We start from the raw sequence: 16,327 nt of genomic DNA, 5'->3' as shown, positions 1-16,327 counted from the left end.
TCTTGAGCACATATGCACACATGCCCAGCGTGAGTTTAAGCCACTGGGTCCGGGACTCGAACCATGGTCGACTACATGGAAGTCCAGTGACATAGCCATTACACCAACTGTTGGTCCCGATCCCTTCTTTTTCATGGATGTAGACTTATGTGTCTTTTTGAATTCCCTGCTGCAAATAATATATTTTTTTAAAGAGATTTTTTTGTTGTTGTTGTTATAGGTCACATGTGCTTGCCGGATAGACAGAAAAACAGAAAGTGAGAAATCACCCCCCAGGGGAGATGACCACATCACAATCCCCTCTCCTCCATTCTCTTGTCAGGATTTTGAGCATGCATATACAGGTGCCCAGGGTCAGTTTTAAGCCACTGGTCCAAGATTCGAACTTCGGTCGACTACATGAGGTCCAGTGATGTAACCATTACACCACCTGCTGCTCCCATTTTTTTAAAGAGAGATTTTTTTTTTCACTATAGGGTGTGTGATTACCAGAGAGACAGAGAGATAGAGAGAGAGAAAACGAGAAATAATCCCCTTCTCCTCCAATCCCTCTCGGGATTTTGAGCACACACATGCACCCAGTGAGAGTTTTGAGGCACTGATCCAGGACTCGAGCCATGGTCGTCCATGTGGGGGGGTCCAACAATGTAACCATTATGCCATCTGCTGGTCCTCAAATAATGTTTTTTACAACTCTAAAAGCGTACTTAGGAAAATCTCAAGGCTGAAGCACTCACAAATGCAGACAATTAAACAGCCCTGGGGAAATGAGTGTTCTCTTTTCATTGTAGCTTCCTCTCAGTATGGAAACAACCCAATCCTAACTCTGGACATGACCTCTAAAGATACTTGTCTATGAAATATCAGAGCTGGAATTAATATGTACTTTTCAGACTTGCTCTCCATGAGTATCTTTGCAATTGGAAGGGGGGCGTTTTGCTATAATGTGTTCATGACAGGTCAATTTTGGGAAGGCCTCTCAAAACAAAAGTAAGGTATATCATGCCTCATTATTTAGGAAGTGAACACTTGAAAATATACCCAACTTTCCAGATTTGGGAGTACCACTCTCAGAATAATTGCCAGTACATGTAGAGCAATATTACAACTAGCTGGTATATTTTCTAAACAACAACAAAAACCACCAAAAACAATGGAGCATCAGGAGGTGCTTACTAAGGTACTTCTTAATTCATGTTTTTCTTTTTTTAATGGAATGTATCAGACAAGCATCTACAAACAAATACAAATATATAGGTATACACAAGCATGTGGACAAGTTTCTGTACAGTTTATATCTTAGATACTAATATGTTTACATAAGAACCACACAGAGGAAAAATACAAAAGATTTCCCTCTCCAGCTCCCTGAATTTCGGTAGTCTAACCCATAAAATGTTAAAATATTTCCTTTTCATATAAAATATCTACAAAATAGATAATATTTACAAGAAGCAGATAATATTTCCAGTTTCCCTTAGTAATCATTAACTCAGTCTCCTTTCTATCCTCTTCTTTTCAGAATGTCGCCATCTCCAGCAAAGACCGCTTGAACAGCTGGGCGTTTCGAGAAAGGTCTGTTACTTGGTGTACCATTTCTTGCAGGGCGGTGGTGCTGGGGTAGTGGAGGGCGGCCATCTTGGTCGCCATAACTATAGTCTTGAGCTGTTCGCACAGCTGGTTGCTAGAGTTCATCACTTTGTTGCGAATGTCCTGAGCAGACACCTGCCTTGTCAGTGTGTCTCCAATAAACACCAGTTTGTGCGCGCTGAGGATGACAAATTTGCTGTGTGCCACGAAGATTCGTGGGGGCTGAGCTGAGCTGACACAACTGAAGAGGGCGTCAATGGCATTGAGAAGGGAAATGAAATGGGTCTCGCATTGGTCATAATAGAAACAAAGCAGCTGCCTGTCCTGCACGCCCACGCTGCTGTTTGTGGTGGGGAGGCTCTGAGAGGGCTTCCACTTGGAGATGTCATTCTCCACCGGCTTTGTGATTTCTTGTTCCAGCTGTTGGAACTGACTCAGCTGGAGGGGAAGACAAAAGTAGATTTCATTGAGGGCAAGGCAGTGTTGTAGTGGAAAGTAACCTGGGCCAGGAGTTGAAGGAGGGATTTTAATCCTTATTAAGTGTCAGATGCTAATTAGCAGTGAGAACGTACTCAAGTTGCCTTGCTTTCCTGAAGTGGAAAGTATAGCTGTTAGGAGAGATGACCCCTAAGGAATCTTCCAGCTCAGGCCTCTGTGACTGGACCATTGGTCTCTGTGTCTTCTGACTGGAAGGCAGCATAGGTTTAAACCTGAACCCTGCTGTGTACAACTTTATGAAGGTTAAAGGACTTGATGTTTACAGAGTGCTTTGACTAGTGTTTGGTATATAGCAGACTCTATGTAATGTTATGAAATGTTGAGTGGTGGCAAGGAAAACCCAAATGTAGATAGCCTTTTGTCAAATAAACCACTAACGGTTTGCCTTTTTGAGGGGCTAAGCCTTGATATCTCTAAGATGGGTAGGTGCCATGACAATTCATGACCTTTGCTATTTCTCCTGTTCTTTCTGTGGTGATGTATAGCTATGTTATAATCCAGCATAGTGGGGAAGATGAATACACGTAAATTTATGTGCGATCATGGAGGAAGACATCTCTAAGGAAACCTGAATACTAATTGTGCATCATAATATGTAGCGCCCCCCCCCCCCCCCCCCCCCAAAATTTTTTAAAAGCCACTGTGTCTGGGATTCAAAATGGGAGGTAGGCAGGTGGTACGGAAGTTAAGGTGCTTAATCCCATGTTACCAGCAGTGAAGTTCGAGTCCCAGACCCAGTGGCTTGAAAATTACTCCAGACACAGGTGTGTGTGTGTGTGCCCAAAATCCCGAGAGGAGAATGGAGATTGTGACATGGAGCCCCCCCACCAGGGGTTCATTTCTCATTTTCCCTACCCCCCCCCCCCGCTCCCTCAAGATTTGTTAAAAGAAAAGGGTTTTGTATAGAGTCAGACTCAATGAGGCTTTACTTTCTTTCCTTCTTGCCTTATTGCCCCTGACAGGTGTATTATTTAAATTTCAATTATAATAATGTCTAGCTATTCCACGAAAGCTCAGGAGAGATCTCTCTTTTGAAGGTAAGGATATGTGCAACCCTATCTTAGAACTCAGTTAATCTACCACCCCCAGGTAGGGCTGATTTGAAGTAAGGATAACCTCACCAGCTTCTCCCCTGAGAAAATCACAGTCAGCTTTTCTTTTCAGTGAAATCTGCTGCTTTCTTCTTAGGAGGGACTGTGGTTTTTAACAAGTTCCCTAAAGCCTTACAGCCCTACTTGGCGAAATACCAAGGCAAACATGAAGGGGTCCATGGTGATATTCCAAGGTTCTGAATAATAATGAGTTGTATTCCACACAGCATATGCCTTTGCAAATATGTCCATCAATATATCACCTCATTCAGTGGAAGAGGGGGATACTTTCCCATTTTATAGAGAAATAACTGAAGTTCAGGGAGATTGTGTGAATTGCCTAAGGTCATGTGGTTGGTTGGCCAGAAAACAAGGATTAGAACTCAGGTTTCCTGAATACAGCATGCCATTTCATGTTACATGTGATTTCATTTCATCTCCTCTTAGAAGGCTTATAAATCCTTAATCCATTTTTCTTTATTTTTATGCCCTTGTCCTAATAATACCAATCATTATCTGTCCCACTCATACTGAACTTTTGAATAAACATGCCCTGCCCAAAGTCCTTGGTAAATGGGCTTGGATAAATCTGGAATCATATCCTACCATCCTACTCTTAGTTTGGACCAAGAACAGCCACACCATTGGCATGTCTTGCTGGTGAGAGATAGACAGAAATACAAAGAGGGGTAGATGTGGAGATGGCAGAAAGAGAGAGAGCACCTGTCAGACTCTCGTTTGATGAGCCACTGGCAGGAGCTATTAGCTGAGGGAGCTGGGATGAAAAACTATCTCTAGAAAGGGATTTGAGTAGCCATTCATGGGTTTCGTAAAGTTACAGGGGGGCCAAATGAGTAGGTAAGCAGAGAAAATGTCAGAAAATAATGGAAAATGAAACAGATTTAGAGAAAGAAGCAAAGGAAGCACAGGAAAGAGAAATAATTTATGGTTCTGGTTCTCAGCAGACTTGCCATCTCTTCATTTTCTATTCTTGAATTTCTTTACTCTGGCCTTATTATAAAACTTGTTTGCTTCGGCTAACTTGAGTGGGTCTTGTTTCTTGAGACCAAAAGTAATCTTTACTTTTTAAAAGAATTATTTATCTAATTTTATTTGTCATTATTATTATTATTTTAAAGAATTATTTAACTTTATTTATTTTAATTTGACCAGAGAGGGACAGAATGAGAGAGAGAGACAGGAAAAGCGAGAAAGGAAGACGCCAGGTCTGGGACTCAAATCATGGTCAGCCATGTGGGATTCCAGCACCCTTAACCACCATGCCACCTGGCAGCCCCATTATTATTATAGACAGGCAGAGAGAGAGAAAGAGAGACAGCAAGAAAGGAAGATGCCAGGACCGGGACTCGAACTGTGGTCAGCCAGCACCTCAACCACCACGCCACCCGCCAGCCCTGAGACCAAAAGTCTTAACCTAAATAGTTCCAATACGTTAGATGTACAGGCTTAGTCTGAAAAAAAAATTGCCATTTGGATGTAATCCAGGTATACCCAGCTGGATTGACAAAGCCAAAACCTTTTCTTTGTTTGTATCCCTATTATACGTGCTAGAGCTCATGCAGGGATCAAAACTGCAATCTTTTGAAGTTATACCTTCCCTACTAAATGGGAAATCTTTTCAACACTGAGTAGATTTTGTCCTGACTGAACATACCTGATGGTGTTCCAGCTGCATCTTGTTCTGTTTGATGATATTTTCTTTTTCCAACAGCTCTTTCTGTTGCCTCTCAAACTCCTCTTTACCCTATTATTTTTCAACATAAAGAGTACATTACATCATCACTGTGATTCACATAACGCTGACAATGTCATTGACAAACAGGTAAATACTCTCATTTTCCACTGCCTCGGCAATTTCCTACATGCCCAATTAGGCCCTGTGAACCCCAGAGAAGGATGGCACACTTCTTGGCCAAACCTCCAGAGTTACTGCGTAGGATGAGGCTGAAATCTAAAGCTTCCTTCCAGGTGGTGCCATGCTTTCTGCTCTGATTTACTATACACGGAGAACTACCCGCAATCCCCTTCAAACCTTTTTATTGGAGAGGTTTTTGCTATAGGGCACATACACTCACCAGGAGGAGAGATAGAGAGACAGAAAATGAGAAATGACTCCTCAGGGGGGAGGGCCACACGACAATCCATTCTCCTCCATTCTCCTCTTGGGATCTTGGGCACACACACACACACACGCCCGGTGGGAGTTCAAGCCTCTGGGTCCGGGACTCAAACTGCGGTGGACTATGTGGGAGTCCAGCGACATAGTCATTACGCCAACTGCTGGTCCCCCTTCAAACCTTATGAACTATTTCTCAGAGTTCTTGACTGATAAATTATATATGAACACAAACCTCCAAGCACAGGTCTAAATGTGGTTTATGTTTTATTTCTTGTTTCTTCAAATTATCTAGGGATCTCTACTCCAAATTAGTATTTCTCAGTGTGCAGAGTTGGACAACCAATAAGGCCAATGCTCAGTGCCCCAGTCTGCTATCCCTCACCCATTCCTTTGCAGTCAAGGGCATCTGGCAGTTCAGTAGTTCTCAGTATAATCCTTGGCTCTCAGTCAGTTAAAAGAATGGCAGAATAAGACAGTAAGTCAAATTCTACATAATGAATCTAGGTGGAGTATTTTTTTTGTTTTTTAGAAAGATTTTTGCTATAGGGCACATGCACTTGCTGCACTCACTGGAGAGAGAGAGAGAGAGAGAGAGAGAGAGAACGTGAGAAATCACCCCCCAGCGGGGATGGCCATGCTACAATCCCTTCTCCTCCATTCTCTTGGGATTTGGGGCACTCACGCACACACAGCCGATGTGAGTTTTAAGCCACCAGTTCCGAAACTCGAACCCAGTCAACTACATGGAGTCCAGCAATGTAACCATTATGCCATCTGCTGGTCCCAGGTGGAGTGTTTTAATCCCTCAAACTGGAAGGGCAGGCTGTCAGGATCTCAAGGCAACATGGTGCTTGGTGGAATCACCACTTGCAGGAGGCAGACCCACCAAACCATTTCCCATTTAAGTTAAACTCTAGGTCAGTTGACAAGTCCTCTAGGTAAGTCCACGGGGGGCCAAGTGTCAAGTAATTACACACACACACACACACACACACACAATAGAGCTAGAGGGGATCTTAGACATTCTCTAAGTACAGAGGTTTTCAATTTTTTTTAAACCAGTGAAACTTTTTTTTTTTTTTAATTTTAATTTTTCCAATAAGCTATGATCTGGATCTCTATCATACATTACAGAGTGTAGCTGAGGTGATCATTAGCAGGCCCACTATCCTACCTGGTGAGTCTCTTCCTGCCTGCCTGAGGCATATCAATGAAATAATCCAACCCTGGATGAAATATATTTTGCAAATGGAATTAAGGTCCAGGGAGGTTAAATAAGTTGGTCACACAGCTAATATTAGAGAAGGAACTAGAGCCAAGGACTCAGGACTCTTTGTCCAGTGTCCTTTCCACACATACCATCACCTCCAGCTTGTACACCCCTTCGATTAGCCATAATAGTTCAGCCGAACAGCCTGGTAGGCATTAACCCCAGTTCCCACAGTATGAATGAGGTGTTTACTAGTATGGCGTCTTTACCTGTAGGTGGACGTAATCGTAATCATCCATCCAGCTCCTCTCAGAGCCATCACTGCTGCTGCAGTCAGGAGGTGGCTCCTTGCCCAGGTTTGGGGGCAGTGACTTATTGTGGCCCTGGGCCTTGTGGTCACCAGGATGCAGCAGCTGTGTCTGGGAGCCTGCATGTGGGTACTCCGTTGAGTTCATGATGTTCTCAGGTCCATTCTTCAGCTGTGAGCTGCTGGGGCCTGATCTGAAGAGGGCCTCTGCGTTGGTGTTGATGGATGTTGTCAGCTGCTTGGCGTCGTCGGGCACCGTCTTGGCCACCATCACAAACCGGTCCAGATCATCACACTTGTTTTGGGGCTTGTTGATGGCCAGGATGTTCAGGGACCAGCTGCACTCATTTAAGTCATGGCTGGTTTGGCTTAGAATCTGGTGAGAGTCTTCAACTCTCTGGAGCTCCCGCTTCATTTTGTGGTGGAGGATGAGTTCAGGGAGGCAGGAAGCGTTTGCTACGGCTCCTTTGGCGAAGTGGAGGTACTCTCTGAGGAAGAGCTCCACCTTGTCCACCGCAGTGCGGATCTCGTTGATGTGCCTTTCCATGTATCCGTAACACCGCCAGTCCGTGGTGACCAGCATCATGAGGCTGGAGACACCCGTCTCCAGGGCTTGCTGGAGCTGATGAAGTCTCTCGATGGCAGTGTCTGGATCCAGTAAGAGCCTTTTGTCCTGAGAGAGGGAGGTCGACAGTGAGGACTCCTTCGAGGAGGTGGAAGATGTGGACATGTTACTCCTGGTACTGCCTGTACTGGAGAAGGACAGTCGGTTGATCCCATCTACCACGTCCCGGGGGGCTTTAGCGTCTGGTGGGTTATGCAGAGGGACATCGTAAACACCATTTCTTTCTTCCAGGCTTGCTTTCTCACTGGGCTCTGCAGGTGGCTCAAGAAACTGAACTCCTCGGGGGATGTCATAGGCATCATTCTGAGTGCCCAGTGACTGTCCCAGTTGTGGGGGTGGGTGGCTCAGGGAAAGGCTTTGGTGCCTTCGCACCACTGACTCAACCGCTGAAACATCGCAGCTAAACTTTGCGTGAAGGTCTTTCCCTGCTGGCTTCGTGCTGGCTGGGGGGATGTCGTAAACCCCTTCTGGTCTGATGTTCAGCCTCCCTGGTTGTCTCATGGAAGGGGGAAAATCGTATTCTTTTTCCCTCAGCCCTGCTTCATCTCGGCAAGCAGAGGATGGAATGGCATATACCTGAAAATTAAGTAGAAAGTGAAATGTTATTGAAAGTCCCCAACTTATAATGGGTTGACTTTTTTTTTTTAACTTTATAATGGTGCAAAAGCTATACATATTCAGTAGAAACCAGACTTCGACTTCTGAATTTGAATCTTTTCCTAGGCTAGGTGTACGCCACATGATGTCTCTTGGGGTGCCAGGCAGTGGCAGTGATCTGCAGCTCCCATGCAGCCATTGGCCCTGAGGGCCCACAACCAGTACCCCACCTGTCCTGTTCTGCTGGCATCTGTTGGATATTTTATAGACACCACTGTGTCTATAAAAATGCCCATTGTTAAACTTATATTTTCAGCTTACAATGGGTTTATCAGGACATAACCTCATTGTAAGTTGAGGAGCATCTGTGTTTGTTCAGTTGGCTCATGCAATGTCCAGAAAATGAGCAGTACATTAAAATGCAGCCCAGAGGGGCTGGCAGGTGAGAGAGTGGTTAAAGGTGCTGGACTCCCACATGGCCGACCACGGTTCAACTCCTGGGCCTGATGGCTTGCTTTTTCACTTTCCCTCACTCTCTCTCTGATCAAATTGGAAAATAATCATAATAAATAAAGTTAAAATAAAAATAATTCTTAAAAAAAAATGCAGCCTAGAACTCTCAGGCCTGTCTGCCAACCCCTCTTCTTTCACCTTTCACCCATGCACAGTAGGTTTCCCCCAAGTTTCTTTAGAGAAGATCTCGCCTTCCTCCTCCGTTGACAAGTGCATCCATCCCCCTGGCCTCAGGGCTGATGGGGGAGAGTCCCCTGGCTGAGAAGCCCACCGTGGGTATGTTCTGGGCTGCTAACCACGTCCTGGGTATCCTTCCTTGTGTGGTCTATGCCAAGAGACAGATGGCACATGAACACCCTGTACAGGATGTCAGGAGACCTGAGGTCTCTCTTGGGTTTCCCAGGTCACCATGGCAGCTGTGTGACACTGAATGACTTGTTTGAGAGTTTGGAGACACAGACCTCTTATCTGTCAATTATGGGTAACTACTTCCTGTGCAGACAACCCCCAAGAGGGCAACAGTGAATCAGGCGAGGTAGCCTGTACATGCAGACTGAGCAAGCTGTGACCCCTCTTTAAACCTGGGCTCTCTTAGTCCTTGCCAAACCAAACTAATCATCTGCTCTTCCATTTGGCTCTCCTTATGGACTTCTTCTTCTTTTTATTTTTCCTTCCGGTGGAGGTCCCTAAATATGGAGTCCCTCCAGTTGTCTTTAATAATCGACTTTTGCCCCTTCTTTACTTACTGTCTATCGAAACGTTCTTCCTCTTTTGGGTCTGCCCTAATTGTTGTACCCCAGTAAACACACACACACACACACACCTTTTCTGTTGCTGTGTGTAGCTCACTCACCCCTTTAGTAGGAGGGATATCATATACCCCTTGAGCCTTGATGTCTCCCACTGGAACTGAAAACGCAGGGCCTTTTACTGATGAGGGAGGGATGTCGTACACCTGGAGAGAAACACAACAGTTATCCAGAATGGAGATGTTTTATGCTAGTCATTTTTTTTTACACTACTAAGCAGTTTATTATGGATTTATTTACTAGGTTGTGTACAATCTCAGTCTTTGGCAGCATTCCATGTCATATGGGGTTGATAGAATTTTCCTTTATAAATTTTATGTTCTTTGATTTGGGTCGAATATAAAAATGATCTTGGGCTGGCCCTGTCGCCTTATGGTTAAGGGAAGCAGGATCCTACATGGACATTTGTGGTTCAGATCCCAGCCTTAGCAGCTTAAAAAATGCCACATGTGCATGCGTGCTCCATATCCTCATGGGATTGGAGGAATGGAGAAGAGACTGCAGGATGATTGTGTCCCATTGGGGGGCCTCCTTTCTCCAAACCTTCACAGTTAAAAAAAAAAATAGAGAGAGATCTTAAGACCAGCAGATGTGCAATGGTTATGTCGCTGGACTCTCGCATAGTTGACCACAGTTCGAGCCTGGACCCAGCGGGTGCATAAAGCTCATCAGGTGCATGTGTGTGCGAACCCAAGATCCTGAGAGGAGAATGGAGGAGAAGCGATTGCAGGGTAGCCATCTCCCCTGATTTCTCACTTTCTGTCTCTCTCTGTTGAGCACACATACCCTGTAGCTTTTAGGCACACAAACCCTGTAATAAAAAACTCAAAAAAAAAAAAAAAAAAAAAGAAAAAAGAAAAGATCTTCAGTGAAATATCTATACTGTCTGTACTTTAAACTGTAGTTTGAATTTTGTACTCCTGATGAAAGATGATTTTCTGATAAAACAAATCCAGAAAGCAGAATTTAACTAACATTGTTAAAATGGATACCGGAGAAACCACCTAAACAAAGCTTCATATGAAATATGCATAATTAATGAGCTACCTTCCCTCGACAGCCCTGAAGGAATGCAACCCAGAAGAGCGCTTCTCCCTGGTGACCAGGCTCCTGGCACCTACCCCTTGAGTGGCGTGGGAAGGAGGGATGTCGTAGACGTCCTTTTGGTATCTGGACGGATACTCATACACATAGCCATGGCCGGTCCTCACCGGGGTTATCACCTGTGGGCAAGAAGACACAGGGTATGAAATCCCAAGTCCAGGCTGGCACTGAGTCTCCTTGTGTCATAATCAAGCATTCATCCCTCATCTCTTCCCCTGAAAAGGGGAAATCAAAAAAGAGAGAGAAAGAAACTGAAGAAAGAAGGAAGAGAGAAAAGAGAGGAGTCAAGGAGATACCAAGTTATTAAACTTTCAGATCTCTGTTAAATCCAATGAGGAACAAGCCTGTGAAATCTTGTGCTCGCTCCCTCTTTTTTTCCTTAAAGAATTATTTATTTAATTTTATTTGTTCTTCTTCAGTTTGACCACACACACACACACGCACGCACACACACACACACACACCGAGAGAGAGAGAGCAAGCCGCCAGGTCCAGGACTTGAGCCATGGTCAGCCACATGGGAGTCCAGCACCTTAACTACTGTGCCACTTGCTGGCCCCTTACTCTCTTTTTAAAGTGTATTTATTTATGAAAGACACACACACACACACACACAGAGAAAAAGAGAGAGAGAGAGAGAGATAGCATCCCAATAGGATCTTAACACTATGATCTCTCCCAGGCTCAGGGTGGACCCAGATCCTGGGCATACGTGTGCCTGGCATACTCAGGAAGATGCTTCACATGAATCCAGAACCTTCCCATGTGGGTCAGCCTTGCATTACCACTGTCTTCCCCACTGGAAATATCTCTGTCACCCTTCTTCATGGTAAGAAAAGCATCTCAAAGTTGGTCAGATGAAAATCCAAAATATACTTAAGGGAGGTTCATTTGAATGTTATGAAAAATCCTTGGTGATCCCATTGGAGCATCCAAACCACAGCACACTGAATTTCTTTTTCTTTTCTTTTCTCTCTTCCTTTTTTTTTTTTTTTTTTTTTTTAAGACTTTGAACTATTTGTAACATGAACAATGCAAATAGAGTTCAGCCACTTAAAATTCTTCTCATCCTTTCCCCCGTATGCTCTTCATCTGACATGGTTATGATTATAACTAAAATGCCACGGATCATGAGAGTTCTTTTACAGGGCTCAAACGGTTCTCTCCTTAGAATCCTCCAGGAGCTTTCCATCAGGTTTATGAAACGAATGAAATACTGAGTAAGGGAGTTCATTCAGGTCTCCTGACCTCTGATCTCCAATCTTTTCCCCATTTCCACCAGGGAATCAAACATCCCCGGCGGTACCTATGTCCAAGGGGTGTCAGAAGTCCAGTCTCCTAATTTCATATCGACACACTTCATTGATATCCTACACATGGGTAGAGAAATGATGTGAATTTAACTCGTTTTGAAATACATTTAATCCTCCGAAAACTTGTGCATCCCCAGGGACTCATTTCTGCTTAACTCCAAGCCCGGAATTACTAACAGTGCCCACATCATCTCTGAAGACAGACATTGCAAATTAGGAAGACTTGGTTGTTTCCTAAGTAACCATCATCCTTAATCCTTTCTCTAATGTGAAAACTCTGGCGTCAGGCTGCCTACAGAACTATGTGAAAAATGCTCCCCGAAAGGCATGGAACTCTGCCAATTGCCCCAATGCCCTTCTCCCCAGGGGCCTTGAATTGTTGGAGTTAAATTTGGTTTTAAATCCCTAGTGCTTACAACTGATTATTTCTTGCAAAGAAAGTAAAAGAGATTAGTATGCAGTCAACATTTCCATCAAGTCTCTCTACTATCTTGGGTTTAAAAAGGAAGCTATTGCTTTAAGGCTTGTTGGCATGGAGCGTATAGAGCCATTTTATAGAGTGGCCATGTATTGTGCATAGCAAATCTTATTTTTTAAAGCAGAAGCCCCTTGCTAAAGAAAAACACGGTGCTCTTAATACCCTTATAATTGTTTTTTTTTTTCTTGCATTCACTATTGTCTAGGAGAGAAATGAAGATCCTCTCTTAATCTATCTTATCAACCCCTCTATTTATAGCCCTCTATTTTGGTTTTATAAGAGAACCTGTTCACAACGTAGCTTTTGTTCAGCCTAAAAGTTTCTAAGAGAGAATTCTTCCCAAGGGTGCCAGCTTGGTAATAATGCGAATGGAAAACCGAGACTGGGTGTGCTCCAGTTCAGCTTAACTGTTCATCTTTCATTTTAAAAAGGGAGTGGGGCAGGGAGGTAGAGGGTGTGGTGCTGGTGTCTGAAAATAGCACTCAGTGAAGTATAAACAGAGGGCACAGCCTCAGAAAGGTAGGATCCCAAACAATGCTACCTTCCTAGGTCTTCCCTGGCAGGGAGCGTTGACGCTTCCCGGTATTTAACATTTCACTTCCTGACAAATGTCACAAAACCCCAACTTGTTCTTTCTTTCTCATTTAGAGGATGCCTGTGGTCATCTGGTTTTTTAAAAAACTCTGCATTCCAAACCAGTCATTTTTCTTGTTTATGCATTCAAAGAAACAGATGGTGAAAACCACAGGGGGAAAAAGCCAACAACACACAACCTCCCCTCGATTCCAGCATTCCCAAGGTTACCATCTAATTCACATGGGTCCACAAATGGCACTTAAATGGGACCTATGCTTTGCATCTGGTCAGACCCCTCCAGGGCGGGCAGCGATCTGTGTCCTGAGGGCTGAAAGACCAGGGAGCTGGAAGTCTTCTGCTTGGGGACATTCTCTGCCCTGACCCATTGCTCGGGTGGCTTTCATGCCAAGTCTGTGTTCTCTCCTCGGAGGAAAGTGCTGACTGAGCTGTACCTTACAGTCTCCAGTTCTGTGGTTCATTAAGGCTTTTTCTTCCTGCTTGACATAAGTACTTTTGAATCCCTTTTTACCCTCCTCACTCCACCTCCCACAACTCCTGAACCTCAGCCCAAGAGGCTCAAGGTCTGGCACAGGGGACATCAGGCTTGGAAGCATTCTCCTGGGAGTTTGTATAATGAGGCATTAAAGAAATTGCTACACAGGATGCATTTTTCAACTAATTTTCTCAATGAAATCAAGTCAGCTTTTTCATTTCCTTTTCCCCTCTGTTTGTTTTCCTTTGCTGCATTCCTTTCATTCTATGTATTTATTTATAGTTAAATGGGCTTAGCCTTAGGAATTACCAAACCGACCTCCTAATTCATTAGTGTTGCCACGAAGGGGCTAAATGGTGAGGTCTCCTGGTGCCCTAGGACCAGATGTTACTGCGACAGCTTCCCTCGTTACTCCAGCAGAGGATTTGCACTTCTGTGGATTTTCTGTCCTGATGAGGAATCCAGTTTTGTTCAGACATCGGTATGGTGGTCCCTCAGTGTCCACAGGGGATTGGTTCCAGGACTCTCTCTCACCCTCAGATTCCAAAATGTACCAATATAAAACGGTAGAGCGTTTGCGTAGAACCCCTCCTGTATACTTTAAATCATCTTTATGTCACTGATAATACCTAATACAGCGTACATAGTGGTTATACTGTATTTATTGAGCGAATAACAACAAGAAAAAATGGCCCGTTCAGCAAAGAAACCAAGTCATCACAGGTCTACCTACATAGTACCCGACAGCAGTGACACACCATGGCCCACACGTGCTTGGTTGACACTGAGAATGCAGAACCGGCAGCTATAGAAGTTCAACTGTATACCATTCTTGTCACCAACAGAGGAGTCCCCAGCAGGGACTTTGAGATGAGCCGTGAATCAGAAAGAAAGAGCTGACTGTAGACACGAGAAAAGGAAGAATCCATTTAATAAATCTTCAAGGCCGAGCCTGGCAGAGTAGGAGCAAAAGTCCAGAGTGGGGTTATGTGAGTTTTCTGATTGATCTGAAAATCAAGAACGCAAAGTCCGCTTGGCCCACCCCACACTTTGGTGGTGTTTGGTTCACACCTCCAATCCCAATAGCTTGCATGAGCTGTTTCTTGGAGATGCTTTCAGACACTTCTGTCTCATCGTTTTGAGAGTTGTGCCTGCTGAGATTTTAAAGAAGAAGAGTCTAGAAAGGGAGGGTTACAGAACACTGAGAACCAACACATGCGAGAGTCAGCCCCTTGGGGTTCCTCCGTGGGGTTTCCATGTTAGATTTGCTTGAGTTTATACCTGTGGCAGGACAAGGGTCCTCTACACAGATGCTTGCAGGGTGGAGTAAATGGGCAGGCAGGAGAGAAACAAGCTGGGCTTTTGCGATGGAGGAAAACTCACATCTTACAGAGCCTCTGCCTCAGCCAACTGCTGTCCTGAAGAAATGTGTTTCTTTTTCTTTCTTTTTTTCTTTCTTTCTTTTTTTCCCAGATCTTCCTTTCAAATTTTTAGGAGAAACTAGAAATCTGTATTTTTAGTGTGAAATCTCCTTGTTTTCAAAATTAGCTGAAATTTTTAAGACAGCATCGTGGCCAAATGGGACATGTCTTTGGCCCAGAGTCTGCCATCTTTGCCTTCATCTCTGTATTTTAGCCCTCCTTCCGCAAGACTCTGAACACCTACCTCTGAGGGCAGAGCCTCCAGCTCTTCACCAATTCCGCATGTTGGCAAGACTGAATGACTTCATTTTCAACTATGCGCTGCACACACACACCTCTGCGCTTTTTCATGCCGTATCTTTGTCTAAGAGGCTGTTCTTTCTTGTCTCATATTCAAACTTTATTTGATTTTCAAGACCAAGCTGAATACTTCTTTCCCAGGAAGGCTTTCCCAGACAGAAAAATATCTCCTCCTCACAACTGTCTGAGCGTGTTATCCACACATCTCTAACGGTCCTTATCACTTGTGGTTGGATGGTTTCAGGACATCTCATCTGTTCTCTTAATATTTTGGCGTCAGAGACAGCTTCTTGTTCATTTAGGTATCAGTAGCAGAACCTAGCACAGGGCCTTGCCTATAGCAGGTCTTGGGTGAATATACTGACTGAATATATTAATGAATTAAAGGAAGACTCGGGGACATTCTCACACAAGTGTGGCATAAGAGAGGTACTCAATAATGTCTGTCTATACAGCATAGATTCCAGGTAAACCAGTTCTAGGTTGAGCACGACCCCATGGGATAAGGGCAGAACTGTGTCTTCTTAACCATGAATGATAGTGTTGGGCAAATGAGAAAGCCAAAAAAGCAGAGTGAATGTTAGTTGAAGCTGAGAAATCAGAAGCCCCAGAAGAGGGTACCACCAATTGGGTGAAACCAGTCCTGGTGGCTAAGGTAGGCTGCTAGATGGTTTTCTTGGTTTCTTTTTCCCCAGTCGAGTTTGCATGTGCCATGAACACCTGGGTTCTTCTCAGCCCCAAGCCAGACACATATGGGGGAGTATTTTGGGAAATACAACAAAACAAAACCTACCCCGCTCTCTTCCTTGAAACGAAAAGGAAAATATAATAAAAGGAGTAGGAGTGGTATTTGTTTCATTCTAAGGACTTGTCACAGGCTCATGTCACCAGGAGCTGGGTACCAGAGGCTATGACCTCCTGTTCTTTTAGCTCATTGGAACAATTAGGTCTGAAGAGAGGATTAATTGACAACATAATCTGGACTCAGGCAGGGTTGGAGCTAAATGCAGGCTCTCTCAAGTAACTAGCTTTGAGAACATGACCAGAACATTATGCAATCTAAGCCTGTTTTCTCATTAGTAAGACAGAACTAATCATTCTTACCTCATCAGCTGTTTTTAGTAGTAAATGAGATCAAGTACACGAAGAACATGCCATAGGATAATAGCTTTGGTCTTAGCTAGTATTGTAATTGTCACCTAGGTTACAGAGACTTTATCTTTAGACTTTGATGTGCAGAATTAATGGGCTTGGTAATTTAT

The 16,327-nt window shown here is 44.1% G+C and overlaps 1 protein-coding gene across 3 annotated transcripts in view; it reads right to left on the bottom strand.

Annotated features, from left to right (window-relative positions):
- Positions 1-1,187: 1,187 nt before the first annotated feature.
- Positions 1,188-16,327, bottom strand: part of NEDD9 (neural precursor cell expressed, developmentally down-regulated 9) — a 193,630-nt gene continuing 178,490 nt past the window's right edge. For all 3 annotated transcript variants that reach the window (XM_027774847.1, XM_027774855.1, XM_006141192.2), the window contains 5 exons: positions 10,502-10,603; positions 9,425-9,526; positions 6,799-8,037; positions 4,855-4,944; positions 1,188-2,028 (listed from right to left, as the gene is read on the bottom strand). In XM_027774847.1, the coding sequence (XP_027630648.1) occupies positions 1,519-2,028; positions 4,855-4,944; positions 6,799-8,037; positions 9,425-9,526; positions 10,502-10,603 (2,043 nt within the window). In that variant the 3' untranslated portion in view covers positions 1,188-1,518. The remainder of the gene's footprint in view (positions 2,029-4,854; positions 4,945-6,798; positions 8,038-9,424; positions 9,527-10,501; positions 10,604-16,327) is intronic.

This window comes from Tupaia chinensis, unplaced genomic scaffold (assembly GCF_000334495.1).
Source record: "Tupaia chinensis unplaced genomic scaffold, TupChi_1.0 Scaffold000048_1, whole genome shotgun sequence".
In the NCBI taxonomy this organism is placed as follows: domain Eukaryota; kingdom Metazoa; phylum Chordata; class Mammalia; order Scandentia; family Tupaiidae; genus Tupaia; species Tupaia belangeri.
This window is presented reverse-complemented; position numbering and strand designations above follow the sequence as displayed.